At 48.0% G+C, this 14,775-nt stretch overlaps 1 protein-coding gene across 4 annotated transcripts in view; it reads right to left on the reverse strand.

The window, feature by feature from the left end:
• SMARCA4 (SWI/SNF related, matrix associated, actin dependent regulator of chromatin, subfamily a, member 4) overlaps window positions 1-13,431 on the reverse strand; it is a 66,251-nt gene extending 52,820 nt beyond the window's left edge. For all 4 annotated transcript variants that reach the window (XM_063931286.1, XM_063931287.1, XM_063931285.1 and 1 more), the window contains exons 1-3: window positions 13,326-13,431; window positions 4,190-4,428; window positions 3,709-3,841 (exon numbers count right to left, since the gene is read on the reverse strand). In XM_063931286.1, coding sequence (XP_063787356.1) covers window positions 3,709-3,841; window positions 4,190-4,396 — 340 coding nt within the window. In that variant the 5' untranslated portion in view covers window positions 4,397-4,428; window positions 13,326-13,431. The remainder of the gene's footprint in view (window positions 1-3,708; window positions 3,842-4,189; window positions 4,429-13,325) is intronic.
• Between the last annotated feature and the right edge of the window lie 1,344 nt (window positions 13,432-14,775).

Genomic DNA, 14,775 nt, shown 5'->3' on the forward strand with positions numbered 1-14,775 from the left:
CCTCGCCTTTATGAGGAGATCGTCCAAGTACGGGATAATTATAACTCCCTTCTGCCGAAGGAGTATCATCATTTCGGCCATTACCTTGGTAAATATTCTCGGTGCCGTGGACAGGCCAAACGGCAACGTTTGGAATTGGTAATGACAGTCCTGTACCACAAATCTGAGGTACTCCTGGTGAGGTGGGTAAATGGGGACATGCAAGTAAGCATCTTTGATGTCCAGCGACACCATAAAATCCCCCTCTTCCAGGCTTGCAATAACCGCTCTGAGCGATTCCATTTTGAACTTGAAATTGTTTATATAAGTGTTCAAGGACTTTAAATTCAGAATGGGTCTCACCGAACCGTCCGGTTTCGGTACCACAAACATTGTGGAATAGTAATCCCTTCCCTGTTGAAGGAGGGAGACCCTGACAATCACTTGCTGGAGGTACAGCTTGTGAATTGCCGCCAGCACTACCTCCCTTTCCATGGGGGAAGCTGGCAAGGCTGATTTGAGGTAACGGCGGGGGGAAATCGCTTCGAATTCCAGCTTGTATCCCTGAGATACAATTTGTATAGCCCAGAGATCCACCTGTGAGCAAACCCACTGGCTGCTGAAGTTTCAGAGATGCGCCCCCACCGCACCTGGCTCCGCCTGTGGAGCCCCAACGTCATGCGGTGGACTTAGTGGAAGCAGGGGAGGACTTTTGTTCCTGGGAACTGGCTGCATGGTGCAGCTTCTTACCTCTACCCCTGCCTCTGGCAAGAAAGGATGCGCCCCTGACCCTCTTGCCTTTTTGGGAACGAAAGGACTGCATTTGATAATACGGTGCTTTCTTAGGCTGTGAGGAAACCTGAGGCAAGAAAGTAGACTTTCCAGCTGTCGCTGTAGACACGAGGTCCGACAGACCGTCCCCAAACAATTCCTCACCCTTATAAGGCAAAACCTCCATGTGTTTTTTAGAATCAGCATCTCCTGTCCATTGCCGAGTCCATAAGACCCTCCTGGCAGAAATGGACATAGCATTAATTCTAGAGCCCAGCAGGCAAATGTCCCTCTGAGCATCCCGCATATATAAGACGACAACTTTGATATGGCCCAGGGTTAGCAAAACAGTATCCCTATCGAGGGAATCTATGTCGTCTAACAGAGTATCTGTCCACGCTGCTACAGCACTACACATCCAGGCTGAAGCAATAGCAGGTCTCAGTAGAGTACCAGAGTGTGTATACACTGACTTCAGGATAGCTTCCTGCTTTCTATCCGCAGGCTCCTTTAGGGCGGCCGTATCCTGAGACGGCAGGGCCACCTTTTTAGATAAGCGTGTCAGCGCCTTGTCCACCCTAGGGGATGTTTCCCAACGTAACCTGTCCTCTGGCGGGAAAGAGTACGCCATCAGTAACCTCTTATTCTTATCAGGGGAATTTCTTATCAGGGGAACTCCACGCTTCTTCACACAATTCATTTAATTCATAAGATGGGGGAAAAGTCACTGGCTGCTTTTTCTCCCCAAACATATAAACCCTCTTGGTATTAACAGGGTTACTCTCAGAAATGTGTAATACATCTTTCATTGCAATAATCATGTATCGGATGGCCTTGGTCATTTTAGACTGTAAATGTGCCTCATCATCGTCGACACTGGAGTCGGACTCCGTGTCGACATCTGTGTCAACCATCTGAGATAGAGGGCGTTTAAGAGCCCCTGACGGTTTCTGAGTCGCCTGGGTAGGCGCGGGCTGAGACCCCGGCTGTCCCAAGGCTGCAGCGTCATCAAACCTTTTATGTAAGGAGTTTACATTGTCATTTAAGACCTTCCACATATCCATCCAATCAGGTGTCGGCCCCGACGGGGGCGACACCACACTTATCTGCCCTTGCTCCGCCTCCACGTAACCTTCCTCATCAAACATGTCGACACGGCCGTACCGACACACCGCACACACACAGGGAATGCTCAGACTGAGGACAGGACCCCACAAAATCCTTTGGGGAGACAGAGAGAGAGTATGCCAGCACACACCACAGCGCTATATAACACAGGGATTTTCACTGCTAATAAGTGATTTACACAATAGCTGCTTTTTTTGTCTTATTTGCGCCTAAATTTATGTGCCCCCCCTCTCTTTTTAACCCGTCTTGTACCTGGATACTGCAGGGGAGAGCCTGGGGAGCTGCTTCCAGCGGAGCTGTGAAGAGAAAATGGCGCTGGTGTGCTGAGGAAGAAGGCCCCGCCCCCTCAGTGGCGGGCTTCTGTCCCGCTTTCTATGTAAAAAAATGGCGGGGGTTTTTACATATATACAGTGCCAGACTGTATATATGTATTTTTTTATGCCAAAGGTACTTCAATTGCAGCCCAGGGCGCCCCCCCTCAGCGCCCTGCACCCTACAGTGACCGGAGTGTGTAAGTGTGCTGGGAGCAATGGCGCACAGCTGCGGTGCTGTGCGCTACCTTAATGAAGACAGGAGTCTTCAGCCGCCGATTTCGTCGTCTTTAAGCTTCTGTTCTTCTGGCTCTGCAAGGGGGACGGCGGCGCGGCTTCGGGAACGGCCGATCGAGGACAGATGCCTGTGTACGAACCCTCTGGAGCTAATGGTGTCCAGTAGCCTAAGAAGCACAAGCTAGCTGCACGCAGGTAGGTTTGCTTCTCTCCCCTTAGTCCCACGTAGCAGTGAGTGTTGCCAGCAGAAGCTCACTGAAAATAAAAAACCTAATAAATACTTTCTTTACTAGTAAGCTCAGGAGAGCCCACTAGGAGCAACCAGCTCTGGCCGGGCACAGATTCTAACTGAGGTCTGGAGGAGAGGCATAGAGGTAGGAGCCAGTGCACACCAGATAGTACCTAATCTTTTCTTTAGAGTGCCCAGTCTTCTGCGGAGCCCGTCTATTCCCCATGGTCCTTACGGAGTTCCCAGCATCCATTAGGACGTCAGAGAAGGCAGACCATCACCATCCAAATACTGATCACCAGGGCAAGGACAGTAACCACCCCATATGTGCATACCCATCCCAGGGTTTGGGTTTCCTCTCCATTTCGGATATTCATATTTTATCCCAGTGCACGCCCAGATATTTTGCCATTAACCCTCAGTCAGGTGCAGCTGGCCTGTCAGGCGCCACAAAGCCGTTCCCGCTCACCTCTACGCCCCAAGGGGGCTCAGGGGCCTGCTTCTCCTAGTATCTTTCTATCTCTAGGTACTGTTCGAAACCCACCTAGTCAGTTTTCCCAATGCCTGCGTGGAGTGCAGTAGTGACCCTCCTAGCCTCTCAGGCACACTGCGCCCAAACTACTCCCGACTTTGGAAGGTTCGTTTTTCCTTTTATTTTCATCTATTAATTATTTTGTTCATTTTAAGAATGAAAATTACAAAAGGTTGTGGATATTTTGCGGAAATATGTAAGTTAGTCCTGGGTGGCCTCTCAGGCACACTGCGCCCAAACTTATACTGATGTTCTCTTTTTTGCTTCGGATTTTCTGATGAAATGGCCCATAAAACCTACGATTTCTCTCTTTGTATGTCCTAATGAAGGTCACTGATCACTTTAAGAGCATTAGAATTGAGTTAATTAGGTGCTAATGACTATTTTCTAACCGGCACCTGTCAGGCGCACTGCACCTGAACCCGGGAGGCCAAGAGGTGCGCCTGACGGAGGGTTAAGGGGTCAGCTTTCCACAGGGAATACATTGCTGGCAGCCTCCTGCAGTGGATAGGCTAATATACCTTGAGAGTGTTGGTCCATCGGACTTGGTGGAGGTCCCATGCCAGAGTGAACACCTGGCCTCATGCCCATTCCTTTCATCTGGTTGTAACGTGGGTCTTCTGGCATAGTCTTCTCATGCATGGAATCCATGGGCTGAGAGAAGGAAACAAGGAGAGGCTGTTCATAATATATGCTCTCAATGAAGACACCAGAACTAACTGTACAACTAACGTGGAGAAAGCTGCAGCTTCAAATCATAATGGGAGCATTTGCCATGGAGGTCTCACTGCCTATAGGCGGCTGTAAAGTCCTTCTCCAGCAGCTAACGACATTACAGACTATGCTACAAAAGCTTCATTTACAATGTGATACTAATTGTGAGAGCTTTTACAGATGTTTCAGGATTAAAAAGAAACCTGGGCAATGCATTAGATTAGGAGCACTGTATGAGCAACACTTCCTGATCATGACCCACCCCAAAATGGGGAACCAGAGACTGACCTTATGCATCTGGTGCATACTTTCAGGAGGATATCCAGCAGGTCCTTGAGGTGGGATCGGTGGCCCAGGGCTTGGCCCCATCATGCTGTGCGCTGATCCAGGGGATGGTCCAGGACTAGGCCCCAACATAGCACCAGGCGAAGGGCCTGGCCCCGGGGAAGGGACAGGCCTAGGGGTCCCCCCCATAGGCGGATCTGGGGTGGACATGGCTTCCAGGAGGCTGTTCAATCAATAGCTATCTGTGTGGAGCAGAAGAAATCAGTTGCATGCAATATATAACACATACTAGTATATAGGCGTTCATATTAATAGAAGAGAAAACATCCTAGCAACACTCAAGCTGTATTCTACCTTTACTCTTCAGCACACACATCACACTGTGTTAGAAGAGGAGCAGAGCTATCCGACATGCATGATCCTATACCCCAAAATAAAATGGTAGCTGCTTAATCAACTATACTTTACAGGTACATGAAAGGGAGGGGTTATTCTAAACAAGAAAAGGAGAAAAGTTTTACCCCAGCACACCAAATGGTATCAGCAATAAGACTTGAACACTACATAATAGAAAAATTAGATCTTCATTACATATTTGCAAATATATGGTTAAGCTGCCAGGCTGTGTTAAGGCTTCTCTGATACTGGTGGTCCCTAATGCTACATAATAGCACCCAATTTGGGTCATATAATTGCTTATTGTTATGCATAACAATAAGCATTTATATCACCCAAAGTGGGTGCTATCATCATATAGCACTGGGGATCACCAGTATCAGAGAAGCCTTGACACAGCCTAACTATATCTTCGCAAGTCTTATTGTTGATACTTTTTAGCGTGCTGGGGTAAAACGTCTTTTTCATGATTCTAAACACACACACACACACACACACACACACACACACACACACCAAGGATTCCATGATTAGCAATAGCACCAGCACTACTGCCAGACTAAGGAAGGCAAGTACAGGCAAAAGTCCTTGCAATATTTGCGAAGGTAGAAAACATTGATATTCTAATGCTTCATGTGACAAGGGGAACTGTTACACTACTCATAAGCATACCTTTTATCCCCATATACCCAGCATTTAAACACAATGCTGCCTCAATGCCAGTGACATCAATGAGTAGCAATGAGACTCATGCTTCATTGAGGTCAACGGAACTTTAGGAACTTAAAGCCGGCTTTAGATTTTTGTTCATGCAAGAAAACGGCAGGGCATGTAAGCATTGGGCATTATTTCAGGTTACAGACACCTTATAGAACAAAGTATGTGTAACCAATTAGAAATCAGCAAGTTCCTGTAGAAACCAGTGTGGTGAGCTCTGTGACCACTTCCTACCAAGGAAACACCACATAACCACAGCATCAAGCCATCAACTTCCTCATAAGAAATCTTTCATCCAGCCAAGAATGTGTCACTGTTACATGTAGGAAGAGAACGGTACTTGATCAGTGACACAGGACCGTCACTACTCATCCACACACGTTCCAGGGAAAGGACTACAAAGAAAGAAATCTAACACGCCAATTTAAATACCCATCTGATGTGGAGTTGGATGAAAATCGGGTGTCTGTGCTCCCACACTGGAGGCCTGACTCTGCTACGTCTGCATTGCAACCGCATCTGCCATCCACAAGAGAAATGAGAAGCCCACCAAATCCATCGTAACAATCTCCGCAACTGCGTTCTCCATCGCAACACTGACGCGAGTGTAAGGAACATTGACCAAGTGCCTTCATGACCGCACAGAATAGCAGCAGCGATGCGGACACCATAATCTAAGCATACGAGATCGCAGTCACACGCCATGAAACGGTCATGACACATCTGCAAACGGCCTCTCCATGTCAATCACTCTGCGACTGATTCCTCACTGTGAGCGGCATTGCAAAAGTACCTTGGTGCCTGTGAACTGCAGCCGCAACGCATCTGCAGTCTACCAATCATCGCTCACCATTGAAGTTGCGACCGCATCTGAACCAGGGCCTGTATGAGCAGAATGTGTAGGTTTGCATCTTGCTGAAAGATACACAGATTTATGCTTCCATCCAACTCAGCAGGTCTAGTTAGGACCGGGCTAGCACACATCACAGTGTGTGTACAGACACCCGCTGCAATCTGTGCAAAAGCACACATCAGGTTCAGCACACAACATGCTGAGCCTGGTAGCTACATGTATACCCCCCTTTAGAGAAAACAAGTAATCTAAACTAATAGCTGACAGAGGTGGTGCGGCTCCACCAAGATATACATCAAGACCTATATCATTGGTTAAAGGGAAGATTTGGCAAACCTTCTAAAAAGGATTAGCATACAATCACACTCTAGCTTGCATTCGTCCATTACATTCTCTAAATTGATAGCTGGAATCCGATTGGTTGATATGAGCAACCTTTAGAAAGGTTTGACAGGTCTCTCTCTCCACCCCCCCCCCCCTTTCCCCTAACCACCCACTCTGCATCCCAGCATCTGCAGGAGACAAGTTCTCTTCCATATATTTAGACGGGAAATACACGAAAAATAAATGATGGCATTGCCCTAGAACATTTCCATCAGCCGTCCTGGAATAAAGGGCACAGTAACTATCGCTTCTCAGATCTACAGCTTGTTTTCTGCCCTTCAACAGACTCGCTAATATTTATGGCACAAAGTGGGGGTGGTTTCCTAAAGCTGGTTTTTAATAGCATCGGGAGATTTGATTAAAAGAAGATGCTGATTAACACCTTGCTACACTTGTAACAGAGAAATATTCCCCCTTTGATGTCTTGCTTGCGATAATTATTAGGCCCGCACAGGCACCACACTAAATAAATGGGATTAAGGACAGAGATAAAACGCACAGTTTGTTCTCTAGGAGAGAACCGAGCGTTTCTGGAACGAGCGACCGTCTCCCAGATGGAAAAAATAAAAAAAAATAAAAAGGTAATGAGGGAGAAAAGACATAAGAGCAGCTTCAAAGGCGAAATGCATTAATTATTGATGTTTTTATCGATGCCCTGGCAGACGCACAGCAGAGAACAGCAGTTCTGCACACAAGGGAGGGCTCAGACATTTAACATCTACAGTACATCACCCTGACTGCTAAACACTTCCTGGTATACCGCTGGACCCGCAGTCCCGTCTAGGACCCCTGACCACAAACTTTCTGCCCATGGAACCCAGACACTTAATCAGGACACCATTTAACAGATACTACTTAACCAATATACCAAGCCATCCAGAGCCTAGCAACACTGTTTAACTGCTTCTCGAATGGGACCCAAAGTAGGTCTATGGGTCAACTCTGCAATCCACAGTTACATTTGGAAACATGCATGGGTAACCTGTAAACCATGGGGACTGCAGAAGTAAAAAAACATCACCTCAATTTACTAGGAACCACTCACACCACAGAGGCATTAAGTGCATTAAACCTAATATCCCTTTAACAACGCCAATGCCGGATCCCACCCGGGAATTGGAAACGGGTCCTTCCAGGGTGGGATCCAGCAATGGACCCTAACAGCAGGCTTTCCGACCCGGCAATAATCCGGGTCATGTTGCCATATTGGTGGGGGGGGAGGGCGGAGTTGGGAGATGAGCTCATCTCCGCGCCACCTATGTAGTGAACGGCTCCCATCGAACGGGAACCCGTGCCACTGACCCGGTCTTCGGGAATAAAACTGGTTATAACCCGGGTTGAATTAGCGGGTCAGGCGACCCAGGAATTCTCCATGGCCCCTTTCACATCGCACAGTGACCCGTGTTGACCCGGCAATATACCAGGTCAATACCGGGTTACTTGTGCGATGTGAAAGGTGTATAATCTTTTCCAACAACAAAACAGCAACACTAGTGGTTGGAGGCGAAGGTTTCACCTTTATGACTGAAGCCTACAATTTACCGAGCGGCCACCAGGTAACACACTACACCTATCTGGACAGGCAACAGCATAACATTAGCCGTCTTGTTGGGAAGATATAAATATTCAGGAGTAATACGTGTTTACAGCCCATGAACTGGCAGGAGCATGCCCGCTGTGCTCTTAAAAAACAGAGAGATGCCATGAAGCTGCCATCTTGGTATTGTATGATCACATGAGCAGCTGCCAGTAGCTAATGAAAATAATGCATTTATGACATAGGGAGAGGCAGAGTCTCAAACATGGCATATGCCAACTGTACACAGCAATTAGACTTTTGCTTAGGCTGTACTAAAGAATAAAACATTAGTATACATGTCAGTACTGGCCAACAGGATTGCCAAGATAATTTCTATGGGATAGCGCCTGTACATGGCTAGGTGATCCGTACTTCCCAAACCACGGTTATAACAATTGTTCTCTACTGTAGAAAGTGCCGATACACCATTCCCCATAGCCTTTTGTGCCTACTGCCAAGCAGTATCTATGTATTAACCAGATATGGTTGTACATGACTGTTAAACTTATATATGCAACAATTTACAATTAAACATATGCAGCAGAGAGCACAGAATGCCACTTGATTCTATGGACTTCCCAAGGACTTTCGTGGCTGTGGGTAGGCCGTATTCAACCGTATATACAAAATTAAAAAACGGTCAGAAAGAGCAAGAAGGGTCCCTAATGTCTGACATGGGCAGGGTATAAGATAGGTCTTGCTGATTTGGGGTTTTAGCAGAGGAAGAAGAGATAACAGCTGAATGGAATTTTCAGTGGATAGGACTTTGAATTTGCCGTATTGGCTTAAGCGCGCAGGTCATCACAAGCTTCATAAACCGTAGACATGATGTGTAACGAGCGGGCCTTCCTATTCCTTTCCCATCAAGAGACTGTAACCATTCAGAACGCAACTACTTCAAATCCCAGCTTGTGATACAATTGTGCATAGTGACATACAGAGGGTGCAATACTTAGAGACTATGGGGTCGATTCTATTCGGCAACTTAAGAATAGCGCCAGGAATTAGCTCTCGACGCTATTCAATTCAGCTGCTAGTGACCCGCAATTGTCGGGAATTCTTCTCTCATCCCCGGGGGATGAGAGAAGAAACCCGACAAAAGTGCTGCCTCGCGGCCGGCGAGAGGCTGATTCTTTCGGGAATCAGCATCGCCGCGGGTAGTTAAGTCGGAGAATGCCCGTTCTCCCGACAAAACTACCTGTTAAGTCGGCGAGAACGGGACATCGCCGACTTAACTGGAGCTGAATTGAATAGCGTCGGGAGCTAATTCCCGGCGCTATTATTAAGTTGCCGAATAGAATCGACCCCATTATCTGGTCAAACCAACTGCACCACCACTGCTTGGCAGACAGTCACATATTCCCGATATTTGATGAAAAGCATCGCCGACTAGATTTCAGCCTGACAGAGCTCCAGGTTGTACATTCTCAGCCATTTTGGGGCAATTAACTCAAAGTTGACAGAGATCCACGTCACGGAGCACATTTTTTGCAGAGCGGTTTACAGGAGCCACAATTTGCCAATACACAAATGAGGTGTCCCTACATGTAACCATCAAAATAGTAGCCATTTAGCATGGGCCATAGACCAACACAGGAAAAGCAACATAGAATGTGACGCCAAATAAGAACACTTGGCCCATCTAGCCTGCCCTGCCCTAAACACATGTACACACTTGCGGTGCATACACACTTGCCGATAAAGTAAACTACGTTGCTTGTTTTGATATTCCTGAGCGATGCAGTTTACTATGTCGTCCAGTGTGCATGCTGCCACGCGTCCCTCATCGTCACCCTCCCTCGGATATGTACGCAGCTCAATTTGGGCTACCGACCATGAGCTGAATGCATGGACCGGCTGCAGCTGACGTCACTGTGCGAAGTCGCACAGTGTGTAGGTCGCCGCCGGGCGGCCCGGGAGGGGGACACATTAGGTGATGTCACTCATTGAGCACATTGCCTAGTGTGTACCCACCTTTACACACTAGGGTTCATTTGTGTCAGGAAGCCAATAACCTACCAGTATATTTTTGGATTGTGGGAGGAAACCCATGCAAGCACGGGAAGAACATACAAACTCCACACAGTTAGGGCCAAGGTAGGAATGAAACCCATGACCTCACTGCTGTAAGGCAGTATTGGTAACCATTACACCATCCATGCTGCCCAACTTTTGACCATTTCCTATGGAACATAATAATGACAGATGCCACGCACTGTCCAGGTCTAAGGCTTGAACGCACTCGTCCGCTACAATTCTAATCAAATCTACTAATTTGTATTTGTTGCTACAAAGTCTTCACTGTACATCAAAGGGAAATATAAACAGGCATCGCCTGACAGTAGAAGATCCAGTATAGCTGGGTTTAATGAGGGATAAGGTTAATGGAAAACAATCTGACCCACAGTATAGACTTTCAATGCAATGCAAAACGATGAAGAGACTATTACTGGTGATAAACACCCAATTGTCTATGAAACATGGAAAGGTTAATGATCTAGATACAGAATGGTAGTGCCACATGTTGGAACACCCAAGGATCAAACACAAAACTGGGGTCCTGACAGCGTTCAGGAAAAGAAATGAACCCCAAGGATGTATAGTAACTGTCAATATACAACAGAAGGGTCTGTGCAGGATCATTAAAGATCAATTAACGCACAGACCCTCAATATTGTCAATGCACAAAATGTATATTTGACTTATGTCACATAAAATACATTGCACGTTTAAAATGAGCAATTCATGCCCGTCTATAGAAGCAACACCATCACGCAACCTGTGCCCTGAAAGTAATGCTGTCTACACATTAGACAGGTAGAGGAAACACAACACATCAAGCCAGACGCTGGGCGAGAAGAGTGAATGGCCAGCAGTAAGCCAGCAAGTAGGCCCAACCTGTGCCCACCAGCATGTCCAACACGGGCACAAAACAATCTCACCACCCTGTGCCCACAGGCATGCTGCACACTTGTGCCAACTTGTGTCACAGGAATATGGCACAGCAGGAGGCTTGCTACCCCTTACACCAAACACTTGTGCCATTGTATGCCCACATGCACAATGCACACTTGGAACCACCGTGGGGCCATAGGTACACCGCACATTCACACGTGTCACATGTGTCCATAACATCAACATTTCTTGTACCTAGACTACCACACCATGGACAGAACATACAATTCTCGCCCTCTGATTGCATTGCGCTGAACGTTTGTCATGTGCCAGGCACCGTGCAATCCCCATGCAGAGCTCCTCTTTCTGTGTTCCCAAATACATACTCGCCCCATAAACCACATACTGCAAATTCTATCGTCCTATCACACCACAGATTACAGACTATTTTCCTGTGTCCCTAACATAGTGTATGCTGTCAGTATGAATGGGTCTCACTGGAAACCCCAATAAGCAAATGTGTGCGATATACACCACCACCACTCCCCAATAAACAGCTTAGAGAAGTGCGACAATTTAGATTCCTATTGTGACCAGTGGATCCACAGTATGTATTAAAACACGTTACCATTGTTTCATATAAAAGTGAAATTATGTTTTCTATTAAGTCGCACTGTATCCTCAGAAGACATGATCATCCACCTGTACCCCCATTCTCTCACTGCACACGTACCCCCATAAATTCCATCTACACCCCGTAGCCCATCACTGTACTCCCAACAACAAACACTCCACCCACCACCTATACTCCTAGCCCCATTCATACCCTGTACCCATATACTCCATAATCACATAACCCACCACTCTGCTCTCACCATACCCCCAATCCTACAGACGAATACATACAGCCCACCCCCATATACTTAGTCACAATGTACCCCATTCACTACTCCATCTGGACTCCCTCCCCCATATACTTTAGTCACCATGTACCCATCTTTCACCTGTACTCACTACCCCAGTCACACGCTATACCCATATACTCCATAATCACCATACCCCGTAGCCTACCAGCCTTTTGTCTTATTATATTCCCAACCTCATACAGACCCAGAATGCATACAGCCTAACCCCATATACCCAATCCTTCTGTATTCCATATACTCCGCTGCCTACTTGTACCTGCATTGACCATTCTCTCCCGGTATCCACATATACTACATTCTGCCCCCATCCCTCCTACTACTCCCCCTATGCCCCAACCACCCCTCTATACCACCGTATAATCCAGCCACCACCACAAACCCCTATACCCTAGCCACCATCACCCCCCTGTACAGCTATATACCCCAGCCACCACGCTCCCCCTTTGCAGCCACACACCCCAGCCACCACGCTCCCGCTATGCAGCCACACACCCCAGCCACCACGCTCCCCCTATGCAGCCACACACCCCAGCCACCACGCTCCCCCTATGCAGCCACACACCCCAGCCACCACGCTCCCCCTATGCAGCCACACACCCCAGCCACCACGCTCCCCCTATGCAGCCACACACCCCAGCCACCACGCTCCCCCTATGCAGCCACCATGCTCCCCCTATGCAGCCACACACCCCAGCCACCACGCTCCCCCTATGCAACCACACACCTCAGCCACCACACTCCCCCCTATGCAGCCACACACCCCAGCCACCACGCTCCCCCTATACAGCCATACACCCCAGCCACCACGCTCCCCCTTTACAGCCATACACCCCAGCCACCACGCTCCCCCTATACAGCCATATACCCCAGCCACCACGCTCCCCCTATACAGCCATATACCCCAGCCACCAACAACCCCCCCCTACAGTCATATACCCCAGCCACCAACAACCCCCCCTACAGTCATATGCCCCAGCCACCATCACCCCCCGTACGGTCATATACCCCAGAAACCATCACCCCCCCCCCCCCCTGTACAGCCATATACCCTAGCCACCACACTCCCCATATACCCACACAAGATACCTGAACACCCCAGCTCTGCCAGCCTCTGTGCTGTAACCCCATATGCTGTACACTCAGGCTGCCCATTCAGCGGTGGATGCTGCTTCCCCACCTGCCAGCACCAAGCTGTGGCACTGCCCCCGCACCCCAATACCTTCAGCTCTGAGCCCTCGCTGCTATCGGGCCCCTTTGTCCCCTCTGCGCCTCCCACGCCCCGCCCACTTCATTCAATGCCTGCCCAGCAGCCTCCTCCACCTCTGCCCGGACACACTCAAGTCTCCCCCTGGCGGGGATCCTTAGCTACCACCTCACCCCGGTCACTACCTGAGGACCGGTCTCCACGCCTCCTGCGGGTACCAATTCCAGTTGCACCGCCGCCACCTCTCCCTAACTAACCCGTCTTCCCCTCCCCCACCGCTTTATATACTTCTCTGCCGTGACGTCATCACGCAGCTGCGTGCTCCTTCTCTGTAGAGAAGAATGGACATCGGGCTGGAGCCGGGAGATGGTTGCCTTGGAGACTGCACAGGGGAATCGGCCATTTTTAAAGAGGGCAAATGCCACTTTCGCATTGTGCAGTTCTCCATGACCTTAATGCATTCATTATTTTTGTATGTAACATTTTAGCCTCTGTACATGCTGGGTGCATGGGACTAATGTTGTGAATGAGACCTGGTAAGGCTGGAGTAAATGGATGATGATTTTTAAGGTACTGATGTAAAGTAGACTTAGGGAACTCAGATATGGCACTACAAGCACCAGCATGACCTGCCACTGAAGGGCTTCACATGTAGTGTTGGTAATTATATGCAGGATTGGACTGTTTGGCATTGTTTATTTGGGAGGCTGAGTGTTCGTTGTGACAATCTTTCTACACTTCCACCAATGTTATGCATGATCCTGGAACGTTTTATAAAGTAACACTTTGGATTTGGAACAGAATAGTATGGTTGTGTACTGAGTATGCTTATTTCAGAATTACTATGTGTCAATTGTCACTACACTTTTGTGTATAGTTGGGGTTGTTTTTTGTTATTAGAGCAGGTCCTGAGCACATATATTTTGTTTTTTGTTTGTTTCAACAATGATTATCTAGAGATGCCCAACCTAAAATGGCGACTCCGGCCTCAGCGGCCGGTCACGTGGTGTGGAGATTACAATAGCAACCCAGAAATGCCGGTCTACTGCCTGGAGGGGAAAATGGGGCGTGGCTTCCCATTCATTCTCAGCTGCCAATCAGCGGCCTGGTGAGGCTTGGACCGCACAGTGAATCAGAGGCGCATGCGCAGTTGCTGCTCCACTGCGGCGGATGGAAAACACGTGTTTGAGCCAATAATAAGCTCCAGGGAGGGGGAAGCTGATTTACATATTGGGGCATTTTGTTGTGTTTAATGACAATCATCCAGTTATATACACCTGAGAACGTTGCCACTGTACATAGCATTTTCAGACCTGTCTGCCTCCATTTAGAACAATGCACAGATGGGTATTAGAAATCCTGAACCTTATGTCTGCAGACATTTCCAGTTATTCATATAGTTGCTATATAAGTCCGCGCCATTTCTACCAGTGTGCATGGTAAATAACTGTTACTGTCATCAGTGCGCGCTTACATCACTCCTTTTCCTTGCCGCATGATAGCAGTCTGAAAACAGATAGCTTCCTGCGTATGCATAACGTGGTGCACCGCCAATGCGCCCTCGCTAAACTTAGTCTGCCTCTGCGTACTGTTTCCAGCATGTTACACCTAATCGAACAGAAGAGGAGATGTAAA

The sequence above is a fragment of the Pseudophryne corroboree genome, chromosome 6 (assembly GCF_028390025.1).
Source record: "Pseudophryne corroboree isolate aPseCor3 chromosome 6, aPseCor3.hap2, whole genome shotgun sequence".
Taxonomy (NCBI): Eukaryota; Metazoa; Chordata; class Amphibia; order Anura; family Myobatrachidae; genus Pseudophryne; species Pseudophryne corroboree.